Here is a 17,054-nt window from a genome sequence, read left to right as displayed (position 1 = left end):
ACTGGAACGAACTCGTTCCCCCCGTAGCGTTGACACGTCCATTTTTGACGTATCGCCTAACTAGGGTCGCGTTTACGATTTCCATGAAAACCAAAGGACAATCGTGCGACCATTCGTGCTGGTAAACTGCTCTGCAAAGAACGATCGAGCGTATTTTAAGTCGCCCTCTTGGCGTGTAACCTCTCGTATCCAATCGTATCCACACAAGTTATACTGGGAGATTCTAGAGGTCAAAATAAGACGAAAATCAAGAATACTAATTTGTTGATCGAGGCTTCGTTAAAAAGTTATTAATTTTTAAAGTTCCGCCAGTACTGGATTTTTTTTCTCGAAAATGAGCAGGATTTCGGGGGTATGTCTATTCACCAAAAATGATTGTAATTGACCCCCGCAACTGAAAATAATTTTTCCAGAACGATTTGAAATTTTTTTTTCCGTCGAAAAATTTCACACCTTTTCGAATTTTTTTCTCAGAAATGGATAGGATTTCGGGGGTATGTCTATTCACCAAAAATGATTGTAATTGACCCCTACAACTGAAAATAATTTTTTCAGAACGATTTGAAATTTTTTTTTTAATCGAAAAATTTAGACACTCCTTTGTCGATTTTCCTTAAAAATTCGTTTTTCACTTTTAGTAATTTTGGTTAACGCCGTACGGAAAAGTTTTCTAATATTTGTTTGTATGTATCCATGAGCTCTACTTTAGAAAAAAGTTTCATTTAAATATATTCACTATTGTAGGAGTTATGGTCGTTTGAAGACTGAACCAGTTTTATGGGGTTTATGTAACTTTACGGGGATAAGGATCAACTTTTCGAATTTTCTGGGATTTTCAACATATTCTTCACCTAAGTACGCGTTGTTTGCCTCTTGAAACATTAAAATCGTCCAATCTGTTCGAGAATTATGACATATTAAAGATTCGCATGTTTCAAGGAAGCATTTCTGGCCTCATATTAGATTTTCGGTAAAGAATTTTTTTTCTCGAAAATGCGTAGGAATTCGGGGGTATGTCTATTCACCAAAAATGATTGTAATTGACCCCTGCAACTAAATATAATTTTTTTAGTACGATTTGAAAGTTTAATTTCGTCTAAAAATTATATTACCTACTTGAATTTTTTTCTCAAAAATAGGTAAGATTTTAGGGGTATGTCTATTCACCAAAAATGTTTGTAATTGATCCCTGCAACTAAATATAATTTTTTTAGTATGATTTGAAATTTTTCAATTTCGTCTAAAAATTTCAGTGTCTACTCGAATTTTTTTCTCGAAAATGGATAGGATTTCAGGGGTATGTCTATTCACCAAAAATGTTTGTAATTGACCCCTGCAACTAAATATAATTTTTTTAGTATGATTTGAAATTTTTCAATTTCGTCTAAAAATTTCAGTGTCTACTCGAATTTTTTTCTCGAAAATGGATAGAATTTCAGGAGTATGTCTATTCACCAAAAATGATTGTAATTGACCCCCCTAGCTAATAATAATTTTTTCCAGAATGATTTGAAATTTTTTAATAACCTTTTAACGAAGCCTCAGTCAAGAAATTGATATCCTTGATTTTCGTCTTATTTTGGCCTCCAGAATCTCGCATTAAAATTTTTCCCCGGATGTGGTCGAACACCCTGTATAAGAGAAACATTTCAGTTTGTTCCAAACAAATTTTGGAGCGCCATCCGTAAGATTCGTAATGCAATTAATTTTACTACGAACACGACTGGTTTTTGTCACGTTTGGGAATATAATGCGAACCACTATTGCGGATATTTTAAAGGGGGTTAAGCGAGTAGCCACGGATGATGGCGGCGTTACGACCTAATTGTTCGAAGGGTTCCTAAAGGCATCGGTGAGTCCGTTGCAGGTATACGAAACGGTCTCGAACTCGAAGCGACGTGTTTCCTTTTCCCTAGAGCGGCGCCTGTCTTCTTTTTCCCGTCCCCCACTCCGGCGTACCTTCTTCGTCCTCCAACTCTTCCTTCGGGCGCTGTCCTTCTCTTCCTTTTCGCCTCTTGTTCTCTCTTTTAGGCCATAAACAACCGGTGCCCGACGTTTGCCGAGGTTATTGGTTTTTGCGAGGGCACGACAGTGCCGTATACAAGCGTCCGAGGGACCCGATCTACAGCCACCTTCTCTCTCCCTTTCTCTCTCTCTCTCTGCTACGATAGCCCCCTTTAGTCCATCCTGGTCGCTCCAGCTGCTCTGCACGCGCGTTACACACAAAGGACACACGTGGGCAGGCGGTAGAATCCGCGCGAGACTAATTCCCACAGACAAACACTTTAATTATAACCGTCCCGCGCAGCTACGTGTTCCGCGATTGCGATACCGACGCTTTTATTAAACGCGAGCACCCACGGTGATATGCTAACGATATTATCCGATTATCGGTGCCCCTTACGCCCCGAGTTTCGCAAAACCGAGACCTGTTGTGCGCCCACGGCGATCCTATTCTTTCCCCGCGCGGACCACTCCGAGCATATTTCGAGTCCGCGACGATCGACGTTGCGAGAGTATGCGCGAAAAAGGTATCCCGGAGGCGAAACTAGTTTCGGTAACGTTTCAGGGCTCCGATATCGCGATCGAGAATGCGTTTATCGCGATCTTAGAGAGAATTTAACAAGCTCGCAAAATACTCGTTTCCACGCTGGAAAATCGGTGGAAGAAAACAATATTTCTGTCGATAACTCCTCAGCCAGCCGTAAGAATGATCTAAGCATACGCTTAGATAAGTCTAATGCAAACAGAGGCCTCCCCAGGAACAATACTCTGAATCCATTCGAAACACCGAACATAAGGCATAACATTTGCATAGCCAATTGCCGAACTTGAATAATTTATGGCCTTTGGCATAGTTCGGTGGAAGGGTCCTCGACCAGTCGAACGTTTCATCTTTTCGTCTATTTGCGTTCGTATAGGGGAGTTTCACCGCGTTGCGAGGACGAATTTTCGATCGCGGAGTAAATCTTGAGGTACTTTTGCATTTTTTCCCTGCAGAATTATTAATAAATCGCAGCAGTGCGGGGCGTTACGTATTCAAAGCCGCTGGTTAGGTAGGTTCGAGCACGCGTTGTTTATGGATACGCTCACGAAACGATGAAAATTATCGGGAGCGTGTTTTGGCGTGTTCCGGTGTCATCCATTTCGTTAGCATGAAGCCCGCGTAAGAACGGTATCGCGTGATGACGCACGGCATCGGAGAACGCCGGGGTATTGTGTATTGTACATCGCTCCTTATAATGTTCGCCGAGGTCAATACGTACCTCCTCCACAGGCTATCGCCTCGCAGGCGTATTTGGTTACAACGTCCTCCGGTGAACGTTCGCGATTGCAAGATTGTGTTTCTCGGATCGCTGTAACCCCAGATACCGTACCGAATCAACAAGTATCGTGTTGTCGATACGTAACGCGGATCGACAGACGGGGAAGGTGTGGGAGGTACGACGATCGAAGGAAATTTCGCGACCACGGAACGGGAATTAAGAAACACAGATGTTCTTTGTTGTAATTATCGATAAAATAATGTAATTCACTCTTGGTTCTTTATTTCACTTTCACTCTCCCAAACTCTTATCTGGTCCCATAAGCCTTCGTTCACACATACAATTTACGCTGTAGATTAAGTTTTGCCTAGATTTGCTTTTCAATGTTCACGATCTTGCCGTTTGCGTGGTAGATTCTATAAGAAAACTGGTGTTTTGAATAAAGAAACACTTGGCTCACTCGCTGCTAGAGGGCCATGTTCTTAACTCTCTCACAACTACTCGATCACCTACTCTTTGTATACAGGGTGTTTGTCACCCCTGGAAAAAATTTTAATACAGGATTCTAGAGGCCAAAACAAGACGAAAATCAAGAATACCAATTTGTTGACGGAGGCTTCGTTAAAAAGTTATTAACGTTTAAAGTTCCGAACGTACTGAATTTTTTTCTCGAAAATGCGCAAGATTTCGGGGGTATGTCTATTCACCAAAAATGATTGTAATTGACCCCGGCAACCGAAAATAATTTTTCCAGAACGTTTTGAAATTTTTGTTTTCGTCGAAAAATTTCACACCTTCTCGAATTTTTTTCTAGAAAGTGGATAGGATTTCGGAGGTATGTCTATTCACCAAAAATGATTGTAATTGACTCCCGCAACCGAAAATAATTTTTCCAAAACGATTTGAAATCTTTTTTTCCGTCGAAAAATTTCACACCTTCTCGGATTTTTTTCTAGAAAGTGCGTAGGATTTCGAAGGTATGTATAATGACCAAAAGTGATTCTAATTGACCGCCGCAACCGAAAATAATTTTTCCAAAACGATTTGAAATCTTTTTTTCCGTCGAAAAATTTCACACCTTCTCGGATTTTTTGCTAGAAAGTGCGTAGGATTTCGAGGGTATGTATAATGACCAAAAGTGATTCTAATTGACCGCCGCAACCGAAAATAATTTTTCCAAAACGATTTGAAATCTTTTTTTCCGTCGAAAAATTTCACACCTTCTCGGATTTTTTGCTAGAAAGTGCGTAGGATTTCGAGGGTATGTATAATGACCAAAAGTGATTCTAATTGACCGCCGCAACCGAAAATAATTTTTCCAGAACGACTTGAAATTTTTGAATTTAATTGTTAATAACTTTTTAACGAAGCCTCCATTAACAAATTGGTATTCTTGATTTTCGTCTTATTTTGGCCTCTAGAAGCCGCCATTAAAATTTTTCTCAGGGGTGGCCGAACACCCTGTATACGCTCGTCGATCCAACATCGTACGTCACATAAAACAGAAGCTGTCACAGAATAATGAAGAATACAATACGAAAAGTGTAACTAACATCGAAGTTAAGCCTCTCTAAAGTATCGGTATCGAGTTTTCCACGGTGTAAGAAACGATCTGCGAAATGAAATTACGGGAAAGGAGCAGGAGATCCTATCGCGTGGAGTGAACGTAGCTAGAAGCTAGCGCGCGGCATTATTGATAATCGTAGGACAGTTGACGTATTATCGGGTATATCGTGTAATCGACGGATAACAACAGAGCGCTGACAAAAACGACAATAGCTCCCGGGGGGGCAGGGAACGAAAGAGCATTATTAGAGGACGGGGGTTTAGTCATAGGCAAGCGAGTCGAAGCGAACGTTATTTCGAGCGAAATGAATTTACGCAAAGTGCATTAAAATGCGGACGCGGGCGTTCATTTCGAGCGGCACAAAGGCGAGCAGGATGCGGTGCGGTACGGTGCGTGTACGCGTGAACACGCTGGCCCGTAAGCGCGGAGTAAATTTCTATCGGGAAACGATGGGGCCATAGAGGGATGCGGGCGCGACATTGTGGGTGATTGCGAGGGCGGGACGCGTGGAGGGTGGAGAGGGTTAGCGGGATCCGCTGGCGCGCAATTGGAAAACGCATTACACGTACGCCGTGGGTCCACCGCGGAAATAAACCGCAATGCCAAAAACAGCGCGCGAGAACGCGCGACGAAAATTAAGAGCGAACGCGCGCGGTTTTCGACGTGAAACCGTTACGCGTGCCCGAAGGAAACAGAGAAAGCCCCCGACGCAGACAGATACGATTTTCGGGAGCGCGGGGAGTACGGTGTGGCGGGGTTGGTCGGTGAATCGGTGCGTGAAATTGGGTAAAAATGAATCGACGGGCAGGACCCGCGTCCGCCATTATTCCCGAAACTCGTATCGGGGATGTAGGTACGCCGGGTTAGCTACGTGACACGTACGTGGATCGACGAGACGACGATGCGGAAAGTGCAGCCAATGTTTTTTCGCCCGCGATATATACGCGCGTGCGTGCCCACCTACGTCGGTTCGTCGCGTGTTTGGCGAAACGGGGGCAGGAAAAAATTGACACCGTCGTGCATGCGACGCGACGCGACCGTGGAGATAGCTGCCTGTCGGTGTAATTAAATTAACCCTTTGACGAGCGCGAAAAATTGCCCGGCGCTTGCAACTTTTCATTCTCCGTCGATGGTAATCGCTCGGAGAATATCGCCATTGCTTCCGAATCGATTTTTATGCACGTTCTTCGTCGCGTGCGTTCCACCCTGGGACTTGCACCGAAAATATCGGTATTTTTCGGCACCGCTTTCCCGCAAACCTCGCAGAAACCGTAATTTCTTCGATTTCTAGACTCTCGGGATTCAAATTTTCTCTCTTCGCCCCTCCCGAATATCGATACTGATGTAACGGGATTCATTTGCAACGCTATATTTCAGGCGTAATCGTACCAGATAATGTTGCGTAACGCGCGTCTCATGAAATCAATAATTTCACATTAATTATGCAGCGGAATTGTTCAACATACTAATTAACGCCGCGAGCCTAATATTCGCGCGTATTTCTAGGGGTTCAGGCTCGCGAATAAATTCTTCGAGAATTTTTTACGAGAAAATCGGTTCGGCGTTGATATCCTCGAAGCGTAAGGAGTATGTTTTAAAAAAGAGCATCCCTCGAAATGGTTACCGTATCGAGGCGATTTCGATTTTTTTCGTCGATGTCGCGAGCTCGCTGCGAACCGCTGATAAATTATCCAATTTTCGCGGTTACGGCGGACCCCTGCGCGAAATTATTTATGCCGCACGGAGCTGACGAAAAACTCTGTATAGCGCGATACGCCGGTTAAATATGGCGCGACGCGACCTCCCTTCAGTTCCCGAGGGATTCGTGCGCGCACGATAACGCGGATACGAAAATATACCGAGGGGGAGGAATTCTTTTTTTTTTAAAAACCTTTCTCAAAGTGCGTCCATAAACCGTAAAGAAGTCTTTGGTAAAAGTAGAACCGAGGAGCCGAACATCGATAGCGTCAGGTGTATGCAAAAGTCAGATTTTTTAGCCATTTTCCTTGCACGATCATCCGTGATAACTCGTCGAAAAAACTTCCTTTATTTTTCTTGGGAAGCAACGAAAGACGGATGAAGAGTCGGTTGTCAATTGCACGTTCAGAAAGTTCACGCGAGAATCATTATTCTTCCCGCATCTTTTTCGTGGGTTTTTCGAGAAACCGTTGATCGATTAGCTTTGAACCGTTCCAAGAGTTCGCGAGTCGTTTGCAACCCTTGCAATCCGATTTCCATATTTAGATCGTCTCAGAGCTTGTCAGTTTCGCAATTTTTAGAGATTATCCAGAGATAGAATACGCAACGAGGTAAAATCGAGAGGAATTCTTTCGCTTTTACAGCCACGCGTAGAACGCAACGTGGATCGCGTCGTAGGGGAAAAAGATAGTCGCGTACGGGTTGGAAGGAGAATAATTAGAGGCGGTCGAACGAGACGGAGGTATCCCCGTGTTCTCGATGACGGAACGATGGCGAGATTTTTAATTAATTAAAAGTGAACAGCAGCTGCCGCAAGCGGCGGGGCCGTTGCCAATTTTCACGCAATTATACCAGTTGTCCGCTGTTTTGTAGGACATTTTCCCGTGACTAACGGGTAACGCCATTGTTGCCCGGTGAAAATGGATTGATGGAAATAATAGGCGGGATGGTGACAAAGAGAGGCAGAGAGTCGGGTCGCGTCACCGCCGGGGCAGTATCAATTATTTTCAAATTACGAATTTCACCGTAGTACAATTGATTTATCCGCGTCGTCCGGCACAGAGCTGCCGACCGATCCGTGTCGCGACGCCTCGATTTTTTTTCGCTCGGACACGCGCGCAGGAGACAACGAATACCGATATACATATGCTATGCTCCGAATCGAACATTTTTACAATAATAACGGCGACAACCTGAACGAAACAACTATTGTCTTGTGTTTTAATCGTCGTGGTTTTGCGTGTCCCACAGCGTGGCGCTTGCGAGGAAATCGAAATGGTCGAGTTGTGCGGAAGCGGACAACCGACATCGGCGATGGGCGTGATGGGGATCGGATCGGTGGTGTCGGCGGCTACGTCGTCCTCTTCCTCGTCGACGTCGACCACGGCTGCGTCGTCCTCGGCGTCGGGACGCGCCGGGGTCCTCGAGACGCAGGTACGCAGCCAGTGGTACCGCGTGTTCGTCTCGCTGGAGGACGATTACCTGAGCATCTCTCTGGACGAGAGCTGCGAGACGGGTAACAACGCCCTCAACAACGGCAATATCAACAACAATAACGTGGACAGTCTGAACGACCCGGACGTGCCCGACTCCGTGGCCAATCAGAAGCGGATCGTGCGCGTGGTGAAAAGCGACAACAACGGTCTGGGCATCTCGATCAAGGGCGGCAAGGAGAACAAAATGCCGATCCTGATCTCGAAGATCTTCAAGGGGATGGCGGCGGACGCCACCGAGCAGCTTTACGTGGGCGACGCGATCCTGGCCGTGAACGGGGAGGATCTACGCGAGGCGACCCACGACGAAGCGGTGAAGGCGCTCAAGAGGGCTGGCAAGGTCGTCGAGCTCGAAGGTGAGCACGTTACACAGCCATTTTCTCTTTTTATCGATGACCTTTTCGGCTAACGATCAGCTGCTATTCTCCCAGAACAATGATACTTACTGATCGTGCTTAGACTCATGGCGACAGGGGCTATGAGGATCTTAACACTTTATCGGTTTTCATTTTGATAGCAATTATAAATCACGATGAAATTATATATAGTATTATATATAATACTATATAGATTATATCTATATACATATATTATTATATATAGATGAACTGTTACTTTAACCCTTAAGTGGACTCTGAGTCTTAACGTTGATATCTACCAAACTTTCCTTTAAAGTATTTCACAAATAATGAATTAACGGAGGATTACATAAATTTTGAAATATATTAACCCTTTTCCCTGCAACCACGTGTGGGACTCGTGGTCAGGTAGAACCGAATGTAAACACCACGTGCCACTGTGGAATGGCTGGAAGGCTGGGCAGTTTTGTTTAAATTTTGGGCTCACGCTGTTGGACTTTAAATCGTAGAACAAGGGGTTAAGTAATTATTAGTTTAAACTCGCAGAGGGCCGCAGCTGCCCCAACAATCCACTTAAGTGTTAATCTCGAGCGGTAGGTAAAGTGTTAAGAAACTAGACCATTATCCAATGGTACTCGGTTTCGAGTATAATTAATAGCCTGTTAGAGACTCGCCTTTTCAACGATTTGAAAAGCTCGAGGAAACCGATCGAGTCGTTTGTAGATCTTTGTCGTCGCATTAACAAACTCGGTAATTCTACCAGTCTTCGGGTTAATTGATAGTCGGAACGTTCCGAAAATTAGGTTGCGCGGCTAAGTTCGTGTAGTCCGATTGCTGCAAACGGGAACGGTAGATTCGTTCAGTCGCGCGGTCGTTGGAAACGTTTCGTTCGGAAGTAGAAGTAGCTACGGGGGAACCTCCGACTGTAGACAGGGGGGGGCGAGGGGGTGGGGGGCGGGTAGAAGACATTAACGAGGTTTTCGCTCGAATTAGCCCCGAGTACACGGCGCATTAAGTTTCCGACGCAGGGATTCCTGGCAGCCCCCGTCGGTCGTTTTAATATCGAATTCCGTGTCTCTTTGAGCCTTGGTTCCTCGTCGTTTGCGCGGCTACGGTTGTCGCGTTACTTGGAGCGTGTTTCGCTATCTTGGAGAACGGAACGAGAAAAAAACGAAGAAACGACAGCGTGGGGGGTCGACAAAAGAGGAAAACAGGGAGAGAAACGGACGGCCGTTGTGTCCGACTAGGGGGGACGAGCTTTTAGCCGGATTAATGCGCCGTTGGGGGTACGGGCGTTTGGGGTTGTCGCGCTTAGGCGTCGATGAGAGAAAAAGCTCGACGATTCCTTTTCTCCCGTTACCCTCGTTCGGTCTGGGGAACGGAACTCCGGCGACTTTGCAGTTTCCGCGCGAATTCCCGCGCCATCGTACGCCGCCTCCAGACGTAGTATTATCAAAAAGTGCGAGACTGAAAGAACCACTGGAGGTGAAAGGTCGGCGAGAAAACGTGTACGTACCGCCTGAAGCGTTAAATGGCGCTTCTTTCTGTCTCTCTCTGGTTCTCCATTTTTTTTTTCTCTTTTTTTTTTTTTTTCTCTCCCCCCGGCCGCCCTTTCTTTCCACGCTGTTATTTTACTTCCTTTGTGACTGGCTATCGTTTGTTTCTCGTACGAATCTCCGACGAGCGAGACACAAGCCAGCCCAGTGAAGCGCGGCTCCAACCACCGCGCGCACACGTTCGCGTCGGCCTGCACTTTGCATGCGGCGTGTGCCTACGGCCGATGCGGGATCCTACGTGCCTATGTCCCGCTGTGTGCGTCCGTGTACGCGTGTGTGTATGCATCGGCGTTGCACCGCTCCGGGGCTTTCAGGCTGGCAGCTCTGCCGCGCGGATTGTATGCACGCGAACGCACCTGTACCGTTATTTTCTCCGTGTCTGAAAAGCACGCGTACCAAAAATTCGCCAGAGAACGGTCGTTATTGAGCCGTTTCGGTCCAGGCCGTTTACCGAAATCCATTCCCAGACCGATGAGAAACCCTCCGCCCGTGAACCACCGACCTCGACAGCTCGTTGCGCCTCGTATAATCGCGCGCGGTTTCTCCTCCAAAATTTCTATCCACCCCCGCCCTGGGGTGCAGCGACTTTTGGCTGTGTTTTCACCCTCTGTGTGGGCCGGTTCGCTCTACGCAGGAATGGTATCCGAGATAGCGGGAATTAAAGAAAAGGAAAGGAGACGAGAGCGTTTCGTTCTGGGCCTCCTACTAGGAGGTATCAGTGAGGCAATCTTAGAAGGCTCTGGGTTTAGCCCCTGGGACACTGTATGGTCGGTCGAGGAGTGTATGTACAGGAATGGAAGGGTTCGTTAATCGAAAACAAATGTTAAAGAAAAATCTGCAAGGGGTAGGTGGAAAAATTTTTCGGCGAAATTAAAAAACTTCAAATCATACTAAAAAAATTATATTTAGTTGCAGGGGTCAATTACAAACATTTTTGGTGAATAGACATACCCCCGAATTCTTACGCACTTTCGAGAAAAAAATTCGTGTAGGTTCTGAAATTTTTAGATGAAATTAAAAAACTTCAAATCATTCTGGAAAAATTATTTTCGATTGCAGGGGTCTATTACAATCATTTTTGGTGAATATACATACCACCGAATTCTTGCCCACTTTCGAGAAAAAAATTCCTTACCGAAAATATGATGTCTGACCAGAACTTATTCTACTGAAATGTCATGCGTATCTTTAAAACATCGTAACTTTTGAACGGATCGAAGGATTTTAATATTTCAACAGGCGAACGACGCGTATTTTAGCGGAGAATATGTAGAGATTCCAAAAATATTCGAAAAGTTATTTCTTAACCTTATAAAGTGAGAAAATCCCGATTTCTGTTTCGCTTTCTCTTGTGCTCATTTCTGTAACCTGTTGGTAGTGTTAGATGCGTGTAAAAATCAGTCGAAAATCGGAGTTGGCTATCGAATAAACGGCATTCGAAGTAAAAGTCAAAAGTCCTGCGCTAATGGAGAAAGAGCGGTCGGAGCCGGTTTAGCCGGTACGTCGAAGAATCGATCGGAATCTGCCGGCGTTTCTCGTCGTTCTTGTTCCCAGTTGCTCGTCGAGGGACACATCGTCCGTACACGACAGCTTTTCTTTTATTCAGACGCTTTCGGTGGCCGGTGCACGATTCTTCCTCGCGGCACGTCTCGTACGCGCGTTCCCTTCCTTCTTCCCGGTTTCGGCCGGTTGCCAGGTTCGCGTGGGCGACGCGATACTCCGTACTTTGCGAGAGTGTGTACGTGTGTGTGTCTGTGTGTGTGGGTGGTCGCGAGAAGTGGCGGAAGAAGGGAGACAGAGGTTGACGAGAGTCACGGGGAGAGATCGCTGGTTGACCCCGCGTCGGATCGACTATAGAGGACACGAGGACAGAGGGAGACGAACGATCGCGAGAGAAAGAGGAAGGGGGAGGGCTTTGGAATACATTAGCCTAGGATTTTCATCGGGACTCGGTCTGGCAGCGGCGTTCGCGAGGACTTGCCGGTTCCCTGCGTCCCGTTTAAGCGAGATCCCGGCGAAAACTTCCGGTTTCACGGACTAAAATTGCAGTCAAGTTGGCCCCATCAGGCTGACAAAGTTTCCGAAAGGGCTTCCCGACGAGAAATCGAATAGAAGTTACTCCCTGATAAACGAACTCGAATTTATTGCACCGCCGCTCTCGAGATCTAGCCTGATTTATTGTATCGCGCTATCCCCGCTTTTTTTCTTACGTCGTTTCCACGACTTTTTCCCACCGCCCACGAATCCGGGGAACCGCCCTTACGAATCGTCCGACCCATTGTTCCGACAACGATTCCTCGCGACGTATGGACCTAAAAATTGTATAAACAGAACGATCGTTCCACCAGATATAAATGAACGAGATAATACGAAATGCAACAACGTTCGGAGCGCGAGTCTGTTCCATCTCTTTCGAAACTCCTTCCGTTTCAGTTTTCGATCATTTATGCAAAGCGAGTATCGTTGAAATTTGTCGGAGTTTCGCTTTCCGCGCTTTTCGTGATTCAATTTCAGTCTCGTCAGATCCCAGTACCGATACACCCGGGCATCGAATACAAGGCACGGTATTCGTTAAGGGCTGAATAGTTCGTACGGCGAAGGAGGGCTCTCTCTGTTCGACGCTGTTGGTACTTCTCCCTCGACTTTGCGTGACTTTTCTTCGCTGTTATCTATTCACCCGCAATCTACGCGTCGAATCTACGGAATTCCCAGCCATGAAATATCGCGCGTTCTTGATTATGGATCGTTTGGCGCGGTACTTTGCTCGCGCGTTGGACGATCGCATCAATTGGCACCGCTCGACGTTTTTACGTTCGCATTCGTTGCCAAAAATATGGTTTATCGAGGCTAGAGAGGATGGAAGACAGAGACGAGGATGTTAATGACAGGGATGACGTGTTATATGACTCAGACGATTCAGTAGAATATAAGGAGTTATTTGAGATGAGTTTGACTTCGAAAAAATTAGATAGGACAAGTAAACCCAGGATTACGCTCGAAGCTTCATTCAAATACCAAGTTCTCAATTGTGAAGTCATATTCTAATTCTAGCAGATGCTCAGAAGTTGAAATAGCGTCTAGAAAACTTTATTTATGTACTGTTGTCAGGTTGACGTACATCTACATTATGTGGTTAGATTTATCGTGTATTATAAGAGGAAACTGAAAAGGATTTCGCTGTAACAGACGTAGCTCTTTCGCTGGTAGTTGGCCAATAATTCTGTCGTACATAGGCGATGCCATTACCGTGTTAGGCTGCACGAACGATTCGCGTCCACGCTTTACGTAAGTTCGCCTGCTAATCCGGATCCAAGCAGGTGAGAGACTCGCGTTGCGTCATCGGAGACGAGGAATCCTAGATAGACCGACCTTTGTACTCGATTAGCAGCCTTCGAAGCACGCCTCGCGAATTGTGCGTCTAATTGGAAGACGATTATAGATTCCCAAGGTGAAACAGAAGTTCGTGGCGAGTCGAGGACTCTTTAGGAACTGTGACTCGTTGGGGAATCGGATCAAGGATTCTATTTCTATTTTTTATAGCGCGTGTCTGCCAACGAACGTTCCCCATTCATCGACTACGTTTACGATTAAAACATAGCCCGTTTCGTACGGCGAATGGTATTTCGTAGTTTCGTTTCTGCAATATTTAAGCCCCTTTTAACGCGACGGTTAATTAGCAATAGTTTGATGGACGTTCCGGGGTCTTCGCGGGACCGGTTCCACTTAAATTTTTATCAGCCCCGGAATTAGACGAGTCTGGCGTCGCGAGGGAAGACACAGTGCTGTCCCCGAACGAGCGAAATGAATGAAACGTCTGCGGTTCTCCTACGCGTATCCATTCGTAATTGGAATGCGTAATTTTCACCGGGCATTGTTCCACGGAATAGGCTGCATGACGGATGACGCGCGACATCGTCAGGGAAATTGCGTCTTAAATTCTACAGCTCGGAATTCCTTTCAGTGCGAATGTCGGACGAAGTCGCTCTCTCGTCTTTCCTTCCTCCGTTCCGACCCTCCGCCCTGTCTCTTTCCGTCAGCCTCCTCTTCGTTTCCATTATCTTAATCATTTTGGTTAACGAGCTTCCACTTTCCTCGAAAAATACTTTCACCTTTAATAATCTTCCTAGTTAGGGTATCGCGTGATACGATAGGATCACCGCGTCGGACATCTTTTTACCGCCCTTTAGCGACTCTACGCTCCGAATAATAATAATCCAATTTGCAAAGATTCTCCTCGAGGGCTCGTTCCGGGTATTTTAAAATTAATAAACCTGGATTTTTCTAATCGTCGCCCGATTGTATTATTTTTTTTTTTCTTCTAGAACGGAACGATCGAAAACACTGTAACGTTAGAGCGATTTATATAATTAGAGCTTTCGAGTCTTCCAGGGGAATCTGTTTTCCATCGAAACACGGGACGTCGACATAACGATAATGATCCCGAGAACGGTTCGAAAATGGCACGGTACTCGGCGCTGATTATCGAGATTCGAATAATTACGCGATGCTAGAAACTAATTAACGGGCGACGGAAATTAGCCAAGCCTCATTTTATAGCTCGTCACGATAATTAGCTTCACTCTTTGCTGTTCGCCGCATAAACCGTACGGTGCGGTAACCCGGGGTTTCGTGCGCGCCAAATTTCCCCTGCCCCGACGAAGAAAGCGATTACAGTGTTTTTAGCATAATACCGATCCTCCAGCTGCTTTGGCTGGAACGAAAGTTACGGGGATGATGAAAGGACACGAGGCACGAGCTGCAATTTTACCTCGTCGTTCCATACAGCGTATCATAAAACATTGGACCCTAACTTTCACGATGACTTCCATAGATACACGTGCTTGTTAAACAACGCGAAAGGGCTGAATTTCGTTTCCAAAAAGGTCAATTTCTAGCGCAAATTCTGCATAAACGATAAAAATAATCCTAATGGACGCGAGAGTGATTATTATCTTTGAAATTACACCCCCCGCGTTACGGTATGTTGCGTTTAGTCGAATCAATTGCGCGGTTCATCGTCGACGCACGTTTTCGGCGCACATTCGACTTTGATACTCGTTTGCACGAATTCTCTCGTTCCTTTAGCTTTTCTCTCTTTCTCTCGTTCGGCATATAGACTCTTCGTTTGCGCCACGGAGCAGGTTTATTTATTTTCCCTCGACTTTCCAGTTAGCTTCGAGCAAACGGCTTTGTTAGTCATCGGTATTCCTTCCGCGTGCTAAATCAACTCGCTATTAATTTTCTTCCATCGTCGGTTCGCGAACGCGCTTTCGCATCATCGACGGGATAACCGTTGCGTAGAAAAGTTCGTACAACCAACCAAATCTAATATTTAATTCGTCGAGCGTCTCCTAATTCGGTCCGGCAGCGTGACGAATTCGCGGCCGATTGTCGATTAAATTTTTTTGCACACGGTTCTTTTTTTGCTCGTCGCGTAACGCTCGAACCGTGCAGTTTAAATTCAGTTAGTACACAGTTATTGCGCGATCCGCGGCGAAATTACGGGGGTTCAAAGGCTGCGAGTTGGCCAATTAATAGTTTCCCCGACATAATTTGTCGGTTTACTCGTCGTCGGTTGGCTCCCGGGATTTCAGGACCCACTTCCCAAACAAGTCCCTCGACGAGTTCGTTTCCGTCGAACGACAGCCGGGGGTTTATAATAAGCAAGAAAAATGAAAACGCGTCGCGTGGTCGTGTAACGAGATTCCCCTCGTCGTTCTCGCTCGCCGGTTAATCGCGACCACGGCCAGCACCGGGCATCTTTCTAGCCCGCGCTCGAGATTACGAGCCCTCTGTCGCGAAATAGGGCCACCGGTGGGGACCTTTGATCTGCCGTTTTAGACGCGAAACGCGAAAGAAGCTGATACACCGTAAGCTCGTTCCTCGAGCGTCCCGGTAATTTCGAGGTGGACTAAACTTATTTCTGGCACTCGAGCAACGGTCGGTTGATCCTCTCTCCTCTGTAAATTATAGCCTCCGCGTCTGGATAAAAAGTCTCTACAGATTAAAGGGATCCAACGTTTCTGTCGCGCGCGCCAGGCTGCGGAATTATCGTCGCCGCTGGATGGCGGGATCGCCTTTGGAACAAACAGAGACCACGTCGTTTTGAGAACGCTTCTCGCTCATGAATTTGATGATCGACTCCCTTGAAAGTTCAGAAAATAAATGGGAAATTTTAATTCTCGAAAAAAGTAGGAAACTTAAAGTAAAAGAGGAATTATTATATTTAGGGGTTCAGACAACCCTCTGTGAAGCTCGAAGTCAAAGCCTCCGGTTCAGTCCTCGCGCACCAACCGGCTCGAAAACGTTTTTAAAATACGTCGACGTTAACAGGTGTATAAAGTTGTCGTTTGTAACTTCAGCTTTGCATTTTTTGTCAACTATCGGGGGCCTCGCGTAGCGGTGGTCGGTGAACGCATTTACATAGCGGGTCGAGTACTCGCGGTAACTCGAACGCGAGTCGGCGTGCTTCTCGTCCTCGCGAGAGCGTTATATATCTCCCGGCGTGCTGTGTTTCGCGTGCCTTTCATTTCGTCCTTTACGGTACTTCGTCATGATTTACGGGGCATCCGCATGAGGAGCGACGCCGTCGCGTTCTACGTCTCCTGCTTCCTCGCCCCTCCCATCCCCTCCCACGGCCAACCTTCTCGTCACCCTCTGCTCTTCCTTTCCGTGAGCGTGCTGCCCCCGCTTGTAATTTTCTCGTTGGCAGTCGAGAGATAGCGGGGGTGGAAGCCTCGAGACACAAAGCGCGGCGAGGGAGAACGAGAAGAGAAAAAGATAGGGTTGGAAATTTGGACGCGATACGTAAAAAAAATAACGCTTCCCAAGATTCCCCTGTTCGTGATCTTGGAACAATATACACGCGTTTGCAATTTTTTACAAGCTAAATTCCGAAGGGTTAAAAAGCGTCCAGAAGGACAACGCACCCTTATCGAGACGCGTTTCTTACTTTCTTCCTCCCCGGCGTCGTTCGTTCGGATAAAATGCCGCGCGATGCAGCGACGCGCGTGTTACGAGGTTCGTTTAAACTCGTTCCGTGTTTTTACCCCTCGCGGCTTGTTTATACTTCTCTTTGTATCACGGACTCCTCGGTCGTTTTCCCTTTTCCCACC

The 17,054-nt window shown here is 46.3% G+C and overlaps 1 protein-coding gene across 2 annotated transcripts in view; it reads left to right on the top strand.

Moving 5' to 3' along the window:
• The window catches only part of LOC122403809 (beta-1-syntrophin), a 348,571-nt gene that overhangs the window by 1,992 nt on the left and 329,525 nt on the right, over nucleotides 1-17,054 (top strand). For both annotated transcript variants that reach the window (XM_043407560.1, XM_043407552.1), the window contains exon 2: nucleotides 7,783-8,380. In XM_043407560.1, the coding sequence (XP_043263495.1) occupies nucleotides 7,807-8,380 (574 nt within the window). In that variant the 5' untranslated portion in view covers nucleotides 7,783-7,806. The remainder of the gene's footprint in view (nucleotides 1-7,782; nucleotides 8,381-17,054) is intronic.

Source organism: Colletes gigas, unplaced genomic scaffold, assembly GCF_013123115.1.
Source record: "Colletes gigas isolate AHSC1104 unplaced genomic scaffold, ASM1312311v1 Colletes_gigas_Sc00002, whole genome shotgun sequence".
Classification (NCBI taxonomy): Eukaryota; Metazoa; Arthropoda; class Insecta; order Hymenoptera; family Colletidae; genus Colletes; species Colletes gigas.
This window is presented reverse-complemented; position numbering and strand designations above follow the sequence as displayed.